Source organism: Agaricus bisporus (genome assembly GCF_000300575.1).
Source record: "Agaricus bisporus var. bisporus H97 unplaced genomic scaffold AGABI2scaffold_6, whole genome shotgun sequence".
Lineage (NCBI taxonomy): Eukaryota > Fungi > Basidiomycota > Agaricomycetes > Agaricales > Agaricaceae > Agaricus > Agaricus bisporus.
The window spans coordinates 565,569-580,324 of NW_006267369.1; the positions used below are offsets into that span (position 1 = coordinate 565,569).

The 14,756-nt window shown below is 47.2% G+C and overlaps 4 protein-coding genes across 4 annotated transcripts; 2 read left to right on the plus strand and 2 right to left on the minus strand.

Annotated features, from left to right (window-relative positions):
• Nucleotides 1-341: 341 nt before the first annotated feature.
• AGABI2DRAFT_151337 (hypothetical protein) lies at nucleotides 342-5,285 on the minus strand (the record flags this gene model as incomplete). Its single annotated transcript, XM_006461642.1, has 21 exons — nucleotides 342-367; nucleotides 425-549; nucleotides 612-757; nucleotides 809-810; nucleotides 956-1,073; nucleotides 1,124-1,210; nucleotides 1,261-1,482; nucleotides 1,542-2,060; nucleotides 2,112-2,534; nucleotides 2,590-2,730; nucleotides 2,782-2,818; nucleotides 2,865-3,057; nucleotides 3,340-3,538; nucleotides 3,590-4,169; nucleotides 4,221-4,320; nucleotides 4,370-4,408; nucleotides 4,465-4,673; nucleotides 4,735-4,812; nucleotides 4,863-4,911; nucleotides 4,965-5,099; nucleotides 5,168-5,285. 21 exons carry the CDS (start codon nucleotides 5,283-5,285, stop codon nucleotides 342-344), a joined length of 3,546 nt encoding a protein of 1,181 aa, XP_006461705.1.
• Nucleotides 5,286-5,421: 136 nt separating this feature from the next.
• Nucleotides 5,422-7,223, minus strand: AGABI2DRAFT_193101 (hypothetical protein). The gene is made up of 14 exons (XM_006461643.1): nucleotides 7,101-7,223; nucleotides 7,008-7,053; nucleotides 6,870-6,954; nucleotides 6,734-6,819; nucleotides 6,592-6,684; nucleotides 6,472-6,544; nucleotides 6,394-6,415; nucleotides 6,204-6,332; nucleotides 6,127-6,153; nucleotides 6,038-6,071; nucleotides 5,930-5,985; nucleotides 5,829-5,879; nucleotides 5,749-5,773; nucleotides 5,422-5,694 (listed from the first exon to the last, which is right to left on the minus strand). Exons 1-14 carry the CDS (start codon nucleotides 7,157-7,159, stop codon nucleotides 5,560-5,562), a joined length of 921 nt encoding a protein of 306 aa, XP_006461706.1. The 5' UTR covers nucleotides 7,160-7,223; the 3' UTR covers nucleotides 5,422-5,559.
• A 132-nt stretch (nucleotides 7,224-7,355) lies between these two features.
• Nucleotides 7,356-10,370, plus strand: AGABI2DRAFT_193103 (oligosaccharyl transferase STT3 subunit). Its single transcript, XM_006461644.1, has 11 exons — nucleotides 7,356-7,534; nucleotides 7,590-7,607; nucleotides 7,661-7,697; nucleotides 7,759-7,958; nucleotides 8,010-8,239; nucleotides 8,297-8,482; nucleotides 8,537-9,514; nucleotides 9,571-9,856; nucleotides 9,928-10,016; nucleotides 10,068-10,096; nucleotides 10,159-10,370. Exons 1-11 carry the CDS (start codon nucleotides 7,377-7,379, stop codon nucleotides 10,285-10,287), a joined length of 2,340 nt encoding a protein of 779 aa, XP_006461707.1. The 5' UTR covers nucleotides 7,356-7,376; the 3' UTR covers nucleotides 10,288-10,370.
• Nucleotides 10,371-10,953: 583 nt separating this feature from the next.
• Nucleotides 10,954-14,729, plus strand: AGABI2DRAFT_185821 (hypothetical protein). The gene is made up of 11 exons (XM_006461645.1): nucleotides 10,954-11,104; nucleotides 11,164-11,195; nucleotides 11,251-11,291; nucleotides 11,354-11,663; nucleotides 11,713-11,792; nucleotides 11,849-12,191; nucleotides 12,253-12,378; nucleotides 12,435-12,797; nucleotides 12,856-13,068; nucleotides 13,119-13,667; nucleotides 13,720-14,729. Exons 1-11 carry the CDS (start codon nucleotides 11,047-11,049, stop codon nucleotides 14,041-14,043), a joined length of 2,439 nt encoding a protein of 812 aa, XP_006461708.1. The 5' UTR covers nucleotides 10,954-11,046; the 3' UTR covers nucleotides 14,044-14,729.
• The last annotated feature ends 27 nt before the right edge of the window (nucleotides 14,730-14,756 follow it).

Below are 14,756 nucleotides of genomic sequence, written 5' to 3' on the forward strand. Positions count from 1 at the left end.
AACGTCAAAACAGTACATCTTTTTCTTATTAGAATCGAAGAGAACCGTGACGCACCATACCCGCTACCGAACCGATTTGAAGACGAGAATGCCACAAAATAAAGCGTCAGGGAAAATTGAAGTGAGCCGAAGAGCGTAGGCGCGTTTCTGTTCCGTACGATGGGCGAGAGTAGAAATCGAATGCCCAGCATATAATTCTGATCAACAACAAAAAGCGTCTGAAACGAAGGTCCGTTATATCATTCACATAAAAAGATTCTAAAAGATAACGGGCCGTATCATTCGGCTACTGTTTGTAATCGAACTATCGATAATAGATCATCATCCAAAGCATGGCCTCTTTATTCCTGAACTTCAACATAATTCGCTAGAGCATGTCATTCAGCATTTTTTTCTACATACATAAACATACACATGTACTCACCTGGGAACAATCCGAACTGTCCTGCAGAGTTCCTACCTTGCCACCAATCTTCCGAAGCAGCCTCAATCTCGGTGATTTTGTCGCCTTCTTTAAGATCAATCTCGTTATCTTCGGTAGCGTCATAACTGAGTGAAAACAATGAATATGGTTTAAAACACAGATTATAAGAGGAATTTATCCAACGCACTCATAGAGGGCAATCGCTGTGATACCCGTTTCTTGAGTAGGTGGCGTTGGAGCCCGAGGCGGGGCTGGAGGTGCAGGGGGCGCGGTGGGCGCAGGGGGCGCAGGTGGGGCTGGAGGGGCTGGAGGTGCAGGCGGGGCAGCGGGCGCCTAACAACTAATTAGTAAAACTCGGACGTAATCTACAAAGTGATGACTTACCGCTGGGGCAGGCGGAGGCGGCGGTGGCGAGGGTGGCGCAGCCTCCTCTTTCTGCTGGTCTTCCGGGATGAAAGCAAGCTCGACGTAATTGGCTGCGCAGTAGGTCAAATGTTCCGTTCCAGATACAACAAACACGACAGAACATACAAGGGAAAAGACCGGTCTTGCCGCCGGGTCCAACACCTGACCACCAGCCTTCGTCGATTTCTTCAATTTGTTCGATATATTCACCTTCGACCAATGTCATCTCATTATCTTCTGTAGCCTAAATAGAGGGATGAGAAGTTGAAGAGCCATAAAGAGATTACTACATACTTCATATTCGTACAGTACAAGTGCCGTGACGCCTCGGTCACTTGGAGCTGCTTGAGCTTGAGCTGGCTCTGGTTCCGGCTCCGGTTGCTATACCCACATTGTTGAAATTGAGTAGGGCGATATGCAAGAAGACTCACCGTCAGTGTCACAAGAGGGGTAGCAGGACCCGGTGGTGGTGGTGGTGGCGGAGGCGGCGGAACTTCCTCATGCTCTTCCTGGGCTTGTAAAGGTGGGGCAGGAGGAGGAGGAGGAGGAGGAGGAGGAGGAGGCGGCGGCGGCGGCGGCGGCATGGCTTCTTCCTCTTCATATTCCTGAGTTTGAACAGGAGCTGGAGGTGGTGGGGGAGGGGGAGGTGGGGCCTAAAAATTCAATGACAAGGGGTGAACACGATAATGACACACAGACGACAGGCACGTACCTCAATTTCTGGCTCGGGCTCGGGCTCGGGCTCCTGTTCGAGGCCAGATGCAGCAACGGCTGCACCTGCACCAACAGCAATTCCAGCACCTGCAGCTGCAGTCATTCCAACTGCACCAAAGTTGCGAGGACGTGCAGGAGGTGCTGTAGCTCTACCAAAAGCAGGTGCATTGGACGTAAAAACGGGCTTTGAGATTGGTGTAGGCGCATCTTGAACATTGAAACCTGCAGCCCGACTCCTTGCTTCTTCTTCTTCCTGCTGCTTCTTTGCCAGAGCTTGACGTTCGCTCCAAGTCAGCTTCTTGGGAGCACTGGCTGCAGACCGGGGGGATGGAGGAGCTGCCCCTTGTTCGAATTTTTCGAAAGGATTTCTGAGCTTTTTGGGTGCAGGTAAGTTGACCGGTGTGTATGCACTCTTGTTGGGTTCTATCCTGTCGTCTTCTGCAGGCTTTGTTGGTATGCTGGACTGCGCTGCGGGCTTTGTAACACTTGATATAGGAGTGGTTACTATAGGAGAGCTCTAGAGAAGCGATGTAAGATGTGATGTGAGAAACAAATGATAATAACGCACTAAAGAGCTGAAAGCAGGGCGAGCAGTAGTAGGTAAAGTAGGTGGACGGGTGGCAGCTGGAGGTGGAGGGGCAGTAGCGGGAATGGGAGCAGGCTTCTCTTCCGGCCACGCATCTGCAGGTGCAGGTCCACTTGAAGTACCTTTTGGCGTCGTCGGCTTACCATACAAACTCGCAGCGGACGTAGTAGGTTTGTTAAAGGAAGAAAATGCGGGACGCGTAGCAGCTGGTGGTGGAGGTGGTTTAGAGACGCTCGGTGATGGAGCTTTCTTCAGCTCATTGATATCAATCTTGCCAACTGGAGTGTAGTTCGTTCCGACTGGTGCGATAGGCTCAAATTTACGTGGCGCTTCCTTGTGGGTTGAGTATTTGGCTCCAGATGCTGCTTCAACTCGAGACATGACAATAGCGGGAGTAACATCACTCTGTAATTGGTCAAACCCTAAGCATCCTGATCTTCCAATGTGAACTTAAACACACCTCATTTCGAGCGCTAATAACGACATGAGTTCCACGAAGAAAGCGTCCAACAGCACTTGAATGCGTGTGGAATAGTCCCTTCTTGGCTACTGGGACACCATCACCACACCAGTTGATCTGAACGAACTTTGGCAAATGGCTCTGAAAGAGGCGTCAATATTTCATCAGCGGCATAATGAGAACATAAACAACGTTTGGGTCCTCTACTCGAGCAAAAGCATATTGCATCCTATAATCATTTTAGATTGATCGTACATAAAGATTAGATGACGTACTTTCCGTCAGAAAACTCTTCTTCTAGTTCTTCCAGCCCTCCATTACCCGAAGCTTGCACTCTCAAATCATTTGTACCTTTCTCATACGCAAAGATTGTCCAGTTTGCGTCTCTGCCATCGACGACACTTTGATATGCGTCGAGAAGATCTCGACTTGATAGATTGACCTGGAGAGACATCAGATTCCCCCTATCTAATGACGCTCGTCAGCCAATATCCTATATATGCATAGGCGCAAATACCTTGAGGTCAGACGTTTCTGGTCGTAACTGCCGATGACGATGATATGGACTGGAGAAAGAGTTGGACCCTGGGTCGCGGGACGCATCCATATCTACCATCACGTGAATTGCATGTACACTACACACAGGTTTTATTCAGAGGCGATGTTTGATACCTTGGGTTCCCTCCCCGGGTAGAATATCTACCATGCTCATCAGATCGTCCCAGCGCTCATCGCTCGTCCACTCAATACTCTTATCTTCCTTCAACGTCAAAAATTGCCTATGATTGTACCTATTTCCGAGGTGGCTCATAACGTTCAATTCCTGATGAATAGCTTCCACCCATCGATTCGCAGTGTCCCACTGCGTCGAGTTCAGATTAGGCTTACGGAGGGCCCATAAACTGCGATCAGTTCCATGCGTCACATAACCTTCAACAGGACAGTTAGCCTTTTGCAGAAGATCAACGAGGGCTAGGAGCGTCGTACCAAAGGGCCGAACTTCTTCGGGCGTCCACCTAATTTCATACCTCAACACTGGAAATTTATGTTTTATTAGATCCCTAACAAGGATTCTCTCCGGCAGATAAACCTGCCCCACGCTCAACACTTCACCAAACAACCGCACAAACTCTTCTTCCTTCGCACCCTCACCTAGACCTTTAAACTTTGCTAGCAATTTGCGAGATACTTCCTCCGGGAAGTAGCGATTCAAATTAGGCAGAATATCATGGAGAGTTGAGACTGGGTGGGCTATGGAATAGAGGTACCATTCTTCACTCAACTCGCCTATAACAATTGCTTTGACACCGTGAGTTAAGAGTAAGGAACTGAAAGCGCCCGAGCGTTGACGAGCCATTGGTGCAGGTGAAGTGATGATCCAGTCACTGGAAAGGCATCCACGGAAGGTGCCATACTCGCCCAAGGAATCTGTTTCAATGATTCGTGTGATCGATTGCCAGGTCACTTTCTTCGGGTCTCGCAGCGTGTTCAAAACATCGGGATCCTCAGGGTTAAGACCAAGGCCTCGACAAAGGGCTTGAAACTGTGCCCTAGATTGAGCAGGAGTCTTCGGATCAGTTCTAAATTTGAATTAGCGTCATAAATACTATGCTTCATTGCATCAGACTGACATAATAGCGTTCGACTGCAAAACAGCAGTTTGAAATGGTGCCATCTCGCCTTTCGGTAATAGTGAGACGTGATGTAGGTGTTGATGGACTGAATGTGCACCTGCAAATCTGTTTTAGTATCTTACCCGACCACTAGTGAGGACACTCACCAGCGGAAAGCCCAGTCAACTGTACATCATTCGGATTTCCTTTAGCAATCCCAATGTTCGAGTTTTGCTCCAGTATCGAATAAGTAACCGCTCACCGCCAAATGCAGCGATATTCTCCTGAATCCACTTCAATCCAAGCCATTGATCTTTGAATCCATAATTCCCATTTAGTTTTGGTACGTCACAAGCCAAGAATCCAAATGCAGACACCCGATATCCTATATTGACCCAGACTTCTTTTCTTTGTGCGGCGATGAACTGTGCTTGACTGGATAGACTGTGAGGAGATCCGAACTGTAGAAATCTAGAGATTTCACGATTGCATCAGCATCGTTTTATCAGAAGTGTGAGGGAGTTTGATCTACCCGCCATGTATATAAACTTTGACAGGGAATCCATGCTCAGATGGGAAAGATGGTGGCGCGACAATGTTTAAGAACAGCCTGTCAGGGGTCAAATACTTTCGTAATGAAGATTGAGGCCGCCGACATACGGGTTTTCAGTAGGCTGCCCACGTCCGACTTTGTCCTCGAATTGACCCCCTGTCACCAATTTATACACACGGAATGTCGAAAAGGCGAACAGCAGCACTGACCTTGCGCCTGACCATCATTTGTCGGTTGAGTAGCAAACGCCGATTCTTTCAAAAACTCTTTCTTTTCATACTTGTGTCCCGATGGGAGGGGTTGAGGATCCTGGAACCTCCCTGGCGGAAGCGCATAGGGAATCTCTATGTCATATAACCAACTCAAAATCAGGACTAATACACGGCGAAGCTATGGTGTATAATTGGCTTACCCAAAAAGACTGCAGCACCGGTAGAGGCTCTTCCCCCGATGACATCTCCATACTTGGTATGAACCACAACTCTTTCAACAGAGTCCTGCAACTCTTCATGAAGATGCGGAATACCCATTCCTTGAAGTTCTCGTACTAGGAGAAGGTTTAGTAAGGGTGTGGGTAAAATGTGGATACCGTGAATTCTTCATACTGGTCACCGGTTAGAATTCGTGGGCAAAAGGAGCAGAAATAATACACTTCGGCCGCAAAGAGCCGCTGTGGGATAGGGACTATTCACTTATATTGTATCTTCGTCATACATACATACAACCTTAATACTTTATCTTTCTTGCATGTAAGATACCAGAATTAAGATCGGTTTGAATACCAACCGCTTCCCTCAGCGATCTCTATGAGCCGCTGAAACCACGGGGCATCTTAGCACCCACGGCTGGTTTATTCTTCGCTCTGAATTCTCTTGCCATGTCAATCATAGGAACCCAATGGACATTCTCATGGGTGTTGACCCACTCAATGAATCTCTCCTACAACAGGATTAATCCATTGCACACCAACGTATTTCGTGGTGCTACACATACCAACATCAACAGGACTTGAGGACGACTACACGCAGATGATTGTGAGCCCAAGTAGAAAATGTTTACTCCCAAAAGCTTACCCGCTAACATCGGGATGTATTGTAATCGGAAATATGAATTCTTCTTCTTCGCTGTTCATAGCATGGTAAGCCGAGATCAGTTTTGATAATGTAGTTCGTACCGATAGAGGTAAGTGAATTGATCCTTCCAGAGTTCCTCGATGACATGCGGGCTGACCTACACAATGAATTAATCGCCTCATGAATAGACGAACAGAACGTCAACATACAAATCCATGCGAATTTGGGCTTGACTTGATAAACCTAATGACAATATCAGCGCCAAGCAAAGTCTTGTGCAGATAATTTGAGGCCCTACATCATCGGTGGCAAATCATCGAGGTACCTGACAAGACGAATGAATCTTTGTCCCGTCGAAGATCTGTCTGCGCTCACCAGTTTCCCGGAATGCAAACAAGACCAGTTTCGTTGCCTTTCTGCAGAGGCTTCATCCAGGTAGCTGCCTCACGAGTGTAATCGATTTTGACCCAGTGGTCCTCGTCGCGCAAATAATAAGCCTGACAGCTATCGGCAGTTGCATGGGAGTTTTGGGAAAAGCGTAATTGCGAATTTAATTTCTACTTACTCGTGAGCCATGTTCGAATGATCTATTCAAGGCCGTTTCATGAGCATGGGGAAGACAACTATATTTGATGGAATTTACCATATTCTATCCCTTTCTCGAGAAGGAGTTCCGTGCCGGCTGCGCTAACTTCCCACCAAGGTGCCACACTCCCCTAATACATTTGAGCACACATACGGGTGTTCAGAAGAAATCAATTACCTTAGGTGGAATACCGTGGTTGAAGTCAGTTAGAAGCTTGAAAGTATGGTCAAGTATGTCTTTCTGTTGTTGAAAATTCAGTTGGGTGGGGTTCTAGGGGGGATTAGACATCTTTGATTTGCGTTAGTGCTAAAGAACCAACCTCATGTGAATATCCATGGAGACCTATCTCATGACCGGCATCGCGGACTGCCGCCATTTGTTCTGGGAACGATTCCAGACTATGGCCTAATTTGTTTTGTGTGTCAAGATAATTATTTGAGAGCGTAAAGACTTACCAGGAATGAACCAAGAAGTCTTCATATTATATTTCTTGAAGAGCTTCAAGAGTCGAGGGACGCCGACCTCCGCAGCAAATACTCCCTGAGGTATGAGATCAATTATTGTTTTTCGACGGGTATATCGCTGTTGCATACCCGCGAAATATCACCTGGAGAATCTTCTCCGCCGTACGAACCTAGCCTTGGACAAGGTCAAAGATATTGTCGGTCAACAAGGAAAGGCATTACCATCCGGCGACAGAATCTACGTCGACACCAAAGCTGACCAGCACGCGTTTTGCAGGCATGGAAAGAAAGGCAAGGATAGGAGCAAAGCCTGAGATAGTGAGTATTTATTGGCCATGGCTGCTGGGTTGCGTGAGTATACGATCGACTGGAAGCTGAAATCTATGTGCAGATGGGGATAATATGCTTAGTCAGCGATGAGACCGACACGTCGACTGTGAATCTGCCAGATCCCGACATACAGTAACTTCCAGGTGTCTCCTCAGAGCGCTGCAGGCCATGCCGACGGCCTATCCTCTCCCTTCAGATGTCTCCCCGGCCACCGTCGCCAACACTGCCTCGTTCATACGCATCGTCACGCTCGCTCTGATATCCGGTGCTGCTATTGCGTCGCGTCTCTTTGCCGTCATCAACTTTGAGAGTATTATCCATGAATTGTAGGTCATATTCGCTGTCTCGCTCTCTTGACGTTGTAATAATCTTGACCCAAAGTGACCCCTGGTTCAACTAGTAAGTATCCTTGGTACTCTCCAAATAGGGTATGGCTCAAATGTTGGTGCTAGTCGAGCAACACGGGTCCTGGCCACCAAGGGCTTTTATGTGTGTATATATGTGTCTTATGTGTCTTATCACGACTTCTTTGGCTGACTTCGCTCGCTAGGAATTTTGGAACTGGTTTGATCCTACAGCATGGTATCCCCTAGGACGTGTCGTTGGTGGCACCGTGTACCCTGGACTTATGGCTACTAGCGGTGTTATCTATAATTTCCTTCACGCGATCAACCTCCCCGTCGATATCCGTAACATTTGTGTGCTTTTGGCACCCGGATTCAGTGCCTTGACCGCTTGGGCAACTTACATGTGGGTGTTACATGACCTGTAACTTTCAAATGTTCGCTCACAATCAACCAGGTTGACTAAAGAAATGAAGGATTCCAGCGCTGGTCTCCTTGCTGCTGCATTCATTGGCATTGTCCCCGGTTATATCTCTCGCTCCGTCGCTGGGTCCTACGACAACGAAGCTATTGCTATCTTCCTTCTTATGTTCACTTTTTACCTCTGGATCAAAGCCATCAAGATCGGCAGTGCGCTTTATGGTACCCTAACCGCTGTTTTCTACTTCTACATGGTTGCTGCCTGGGGTGAGTCTCTCTCTCCACACCTGTTACTAAGAATAACAATGACCGAAAATAACTCAGGTGGTTATGCCTTCATCACAAACATGATTCCCTTACATGCACTCGTCCTTATCCTCATGGGCAGGTTCTCCAACCGTCTCTATGTCGGGTATTCTTCGTGGTATGCTATTGGAACACTTGCTAGCATGCAAGTCCCTTTCGTCGGTTTCCAACCAGTCAAGACTAGCGAACATATGGGCGCTTTGGGTGTGTATTATGGACCGTATTTGGCTATATGATTGTTGCTCATCTCTTTATTAGGTGTTTTTGGCCTCCTTCAAATTGTCGCATTTACTCAGCTCGTGCGATCGCATATATCTGATCAACAATTCCAAAAACTTCTGAAAACTGGCGTTGTCACTATCGGTCTGACTGGCGCTCTCGTCTTTGGCCTTATGACCTATAAGGGGTGGATCGCTCCTTGGACCGGTCGTTTTTACTCCCTCTGGGATACAGGCTATGCAAAGAAGTACATCCCCATCATTGCCTCAGTATCAGAACACCAGCCTACTGCCTGGCCTTCATTCTTCATGGACCTCCAGTTCCTCATCTTCCTCTTTCCTGCTGGTGTTATCTTGTGCTTCCGTCAGCTACGAGATGAGCACGTCTTTGTCATTATCTACGCCGTGATGGCCAGCTACTTCGCTGGTGTCATGGTTCGTTTGATGCTTACTCTTACTCCCGTTGTCTGTGTCGCAGCGGCCATAACCATCTCTACTCTCCTGGATATCTATATTGACCCTTCTGAACCCGAGATCGCAGACAACAAAACTGACTCTAGTGCGGCACCCACCGATCCTCCCACTCCTTCTAATGGCGCTTCCCAGGCAACGCCCAAGAAGGCGAAGAAGTCCACTCCGACTTCGTCCCAAAATACCATCACCGACGCCATCCACCAGCTCACTTCTTCTGGTTCGACAAATAAATCCAGACAAAAAGGTATATTCGGCCTAGACAGTCGCCTGGTCATCGTCGCCAATGCGTTTTTCATGCTTGCATTCTTCGTCTTCCACTGTACTTGGGTCACTTCACATGCGTATTCGTCTCCGTCCGTTGTGTTGGCGTCTCAGAATCCAGATGGGAGCCAGCATATCATTGATGATTTCCGAGAAGCATACTATTGGTTGAGGCAAAATACTCCGCAAGACGCTGTCGTGATGAGTTGGTGGGATTATGGATATCAGATTGCTGGTATGGCTGACAGGCCAACATTGGTTGATAACAACACATGGAACAACAGTATGCACTTTTTTCCTCTGTCGCAATCTCGCCCCGTTAAGTATTCGCATCTACAGCTCACATCGCGACTGTCGGAAAGGCCATGTCGAGTAATGAAGACGTTGCGTACCCTATTCTCCGGAAACACGATGTTGATTACGTCCTCGTCATCTTCGGTGCTTTGATTGGCTACTCTGGAGATGATATCAACAAGTTTTTGTGGATGATTAGGATTGCGCAAGGCGTTTGGCCGGATGAAATCCGCGAGTCTGACTTCTTTACAGCTCGTGGAGAGTACAAAGTAGATAATGAAGCGACACCGACCATGAAGAGCAGCTTGATGTACAAGATGAGTTACTATCGGTAGGTGGTCTTACATTACTGAGATCGAATCTGAATTAACGAATCTTTATCTCGCGTTCGCGCGTAATTAGATTCAATGATTTGTTTGGTGGAAGGCCAGGTATGGATAGGGTTAGGCAACAACAGTTGCCCCAACAAGGTCCTACCTTGGATATTCTTGGTATGCCTTCTTATGACCTCCAGCAAGCACCTTTTCTCATGAGAACTACAGATGAGGCTTTTACGTCCGAAAATTGGATTGTACGTCCACCCTCGTTGCATTTCTTTTACAATCCCTGACGATGGTCATTTATTTTGCGCAGGTCCGAATTTACCAAGTCAAGAAAGAAGACATCTTGGGTAGAGATCATAAGAGCGCAAATGCGTTTACAGGGGGCAAGAAGCGAAAACGCTCAAAGCCAGTGCCACGCCGACGAGCACTTGCTTTGTAAAAATTTAATGTTTAAATATTCCATTTTCGCTCTGTGGTTTGGGCATAGAACATGCTGAACAATATTATTTTATTCTCCCCTCTTAAAATTGTGTGAGGGATGCATTCTCGCGCGAATGCTTTCCATACAACTACCTTCGGCGGTGAATCGTTACGAGGGCAGTTCGTGAACTTTGCCGTCACGGTATCGAATGCTCAGCCGACTGGGATGGAATTTGAGTAGGCTGGTGGACAGCATAAAAGCTCCATCCAAGTAGAACTTCAACTTGAATCCGGCTACTTCGCTGCAAACGCGATAAAGCTGACATTCTTGTCAAATGCGACATGGTTTCAAGCAGCTCGATCGTACTATGAGTTTATCAACCGGAAATTTGAGAAAGAAGCAGTAGAACTTCGACTGTTTGAATGCTGCGTATATCGATGATTATCCCGTCGCATAGTTCTTTGATTTGATATACGCGGCGGTGAATGAGTTAATGACTTGTATTGCCAGTTTGGCTTCAGTAGTCAACGGAGCTGGAAAAGCCTGGATGATGGAAGAGAAAAGGAGATTCTTGCCTTTACTTCGGCCGGTTGGAAGCGTGGAATCATGACGGAGGTGAAGTATCATTTCCGAAATTAGCACCGGAGGCCTGAGGACCTAACACGGCCAAATAGAGACTTGTTTCCGAATCCACTTGTACAGCTAAGTTACTTCAATCCTCGCGCGGGATTCCGCCATCCTCACGACCACGAAAAATCAACCCGAAACTCGAGCAGCATGGATCAGGATCTCATTCGACTCGTGAACAAGTTACAGGATACATTCAGTAACCTAGGTGCGACCAGTTGTCCTTCGGAAATACATACAGCTCTTTGGTTGACATGGACATCTTAGGTGGGGAGCTGGATATGCCCCAGATTGTCGTCGTATGTTCTTGTCTCCCCTTTTACTTTGTTGAAAATGTCTCATACCTGTCCCAAGGTTGGTAGTCAATCGGCTGGAAAGTCGAGTGTCTTGGAAACGTGAGCATATTCCCTGCAATTTTTTGTCAGGTCGAGCCTTGATTTGACTTTGCACGTTCCAGGATCGTCGGCAAAGATTTTCTTCCTAGAGGTTCTGGAATTGTGACGCGAAGGCCGCTTGTTCTCCAATTAATCCATACACCTGTCCCTAGCGAGCCCTCGCCAAACGCGCTTCCATATACGGAATGGGGTCAATTTCTGCACATCGACAAACGCTTCACCGACTTCAATGATATTCGGAAAGAGATTGAACAGGAGACATTCCGAGTGGCAGGGCAAAATAAAGGGATAAGCAGGTTGCCAATATCTCTGCGAGTATATAGCCCCAACGTCTTGGATCTCACTCTGGTTGACCTGCCTGGTTTAACAAAGGTATGATTTCGGTTTCTATACTTTAATTGCATTCTCTCAAATTCCTCAGATTCCAGTCGGCGACCAACCCAGCGACATCGAGAAGCAAATTCGAAATCTTGTCGTCGACTATATATCAAAGCCGAATAGGTGCGTTTCTGTCAGTCCAAATCCAGGATGCATGGAGTTCCTAAAACCTTGTTCAGTGTCATTCTTGCTGTCTCTGCTGCCAACGTTGACCTTGCCAATTCTGAGTCCCTCAAACTTGCACGCTCCGTCGACCCACAGGGCCGTCGTACAATCGGCGTTCTGACAAAACTAGACTTGATGGATGCCGGTACTAACGCGTTGGACATTCTTACTGGACGCGTCTATCCCCTCAAGCTCGGGTTCATTGGTATCGTCAACCGGAGCCAACAGGATATCAATGTAGAAAAGAGTTTGACGGACGCTGTCGAAAGCGAGGCTGAATTTTTCCGCAATCATGCCGTGTACCGTAACATCGCGCACAAGAACGGCACGCGATACCTAGCCAAGACTTTGAACCAGGTCAGTTGGGTCGAAATTCAGCCGATCGAAATTCGAATTCTTAACACATACGCTTTCTTAGGTACTGATGAATCATATTCGCGACAAATTGCCAGATATGAAGGCGAGACTGAACACTCTTATGGGCCAAGCTCAACAAGAATTGAACTCATTTGGTGACGCTGCCATTTTTGGGGACAAAAACCAGGTAGCCTCATTCTCTTGTTCTCTTCGTGATCAAAGAGTTGAATCCAATATTTACAGCAAGGTTCCATGATTTTACGGATGATGACTCAATTTGCTCGGGACTTTGTTTCATCAATCGAAGGCACCAAAGTCGACATCTCAACAAAAGAGCTCTCTGGCGGCGCAAGAATATACTACATATTCAACGACGTGTTCGGTCAGGCATTGGCTTCTTTGGATGCCACGCATAATTTGGAAAACCATGACATTCGCACCGCGATTCGTAACTCCACAGGCCCTAGGCCGAGTCTGTTCGTGCCTGAAGTTGCATTTGATCTACTGGTGAAGCCACAAATCAAGTTACTCGAAGCTCCAAGTCTACGGTGCGTAGAGCTGGTATACGAGGAGTTAGTGAAAATTTGCCATAACTGTACATGCTCCGTATGTGTTTCGCTCTTGTTCATGGCTTAGATTTCCCAATCTGAACGTCAATATCTAGGAGCTTGAACGATTCCCGAGGTTACACGCGCAGCTTGTTGAAGTAGTTTCAGAACTACTTCGAGAACGGCTCGGTCCAACCTCCGAATATGCACAAAGTCTGATCGAGATTCAAGCTGCATACATTAATACAAACCACCCGGCATTTATTAGTGGTACTGCAGCCGCATCCCAACGAGCACCGGCACCATCAAAACCTCAGATTCTCCCTCCTGTATGTTTAAGTATGCTTCTGAAGTCTAGGGTCCTGACGGATTTGCACAGCCAGCTTCTACGGAGTCTTTGAACGGACGTGCAACACCTGCAGAAGATGTCGATGAGGATCTCTCCGATGACACCAATGTTTCTAGCCTCTTCCCGCCCCGTGAAGGGCGAGCAGCCTCTGGATCTCATGACCGTGCACGCACAACAGGATCTACGTCCACTGCCCTCAACTCAACCAATCCCAATTCGATCAATGCTAGCACTGGAAGGCGATCTTCTTCCAAAACACGCGCACATCGTACCTCTTCACATACTCACCATCGTCCTCCTACATCTACTTCCCATACAGGTGCCAGCGGTTCACCTGGTAGTGCACGCGAGACATTCTTAAATTACTTTTTTGGACAAAACGGACCGGGTCCTATTGCTGGTTCAAGCTTGGACAGATCAAATGCTTTTGGTGCATCTGACAGTGGATTTGTACCTGTTGGTAGAGATATTTCGGGTTCGGAACCATCACTCAATTTGGGCCTGATGGCTGGCAAAAGAGGAATAGATGGGAATAGCGCTGCATTTGATATGAAGAGTCTTGGGAAACATATTGAGGCGGTGAGTTCTACAATTTTGAATTGCAGTCTTATGCTAACAAGAAGCACAACAGACACCTTTGGATGGTTCGGCAATGAGTGGACGGGAAGAAATGGAGACGAATCTTATTCGTTCACTTATCACCTCCTACTTCAACATCGTTCGACAAAGTATTCAAGACCTCATACCGAAGGCTATCATGCATCTCCTTGTCAATCATACTTCCCAACACGTCCAAAATCGTCTCGTTTCGTCCCTCTATAAGCCTGAGCTTTTCGCCGATTTGTTGAACGAGGATGAGGCATTGGTAGCTGAACGGACGAGAGTCAAAGCCCTCTTAGACGCGTACAAAGAAGCGTTTAAGACCCTTGCTGATGTTAGCTTAAAGTCATCATGAGATAGACACTCCTAATCACTCTTTATTAGATGCGGATTGGCATGTTACCCTAGCAATTTCTTACTTCTCAGCATTCATAATTTCAGCTTGAACAGTACTCGTTAGCTCATAGGTTTGTTGAAATAAGGTATATATTGAATTTTTTGATTACTGGAAAAAAGACAATATATACGATGCGCTTTCATGTACCTACTCAAACTCAAACACCGGCTCCTCATCTATGTGAGTCTGGATCATCGAGACACGCAAGAAAACAACCGAGGCTCAAACGTACGGAACAGCAGCCACGCATAGGATTGGTGAGATCCGCCAAAAAAGGCAGATGGTCAGTCAGCGCTTCAAAGCTTCAAGAATTCGAAACCTATGACAATCATAATTCAGTCAACAGGTCGATATAGAAGGTTTTCACGATGCAGGCTCCTCTGGCGCCGTCTGCGTGCCCATGCATTGCGACTTGACAGTAACCCACATCTCCTTGGCAGCCACGCCAGCATCAGAACGCTTTTTGTTACCCTCCTCCTCGGAAGTAACGCTCTCCTCCGAGTCGGCATCGGCGCCGGTGCTGTTGTCAGTTTCAGAAGAGCTGCTTGATGATTTTACATTGTCTGCGGCAGCTTCTGCCTTGATTGTATCAATGCGCTTCTTGAGTTTACGTGCCTTCTCTTTTTCGGCCTTCTCGGCTTTCTGGTATATACATGAATTCACAGGTAAAC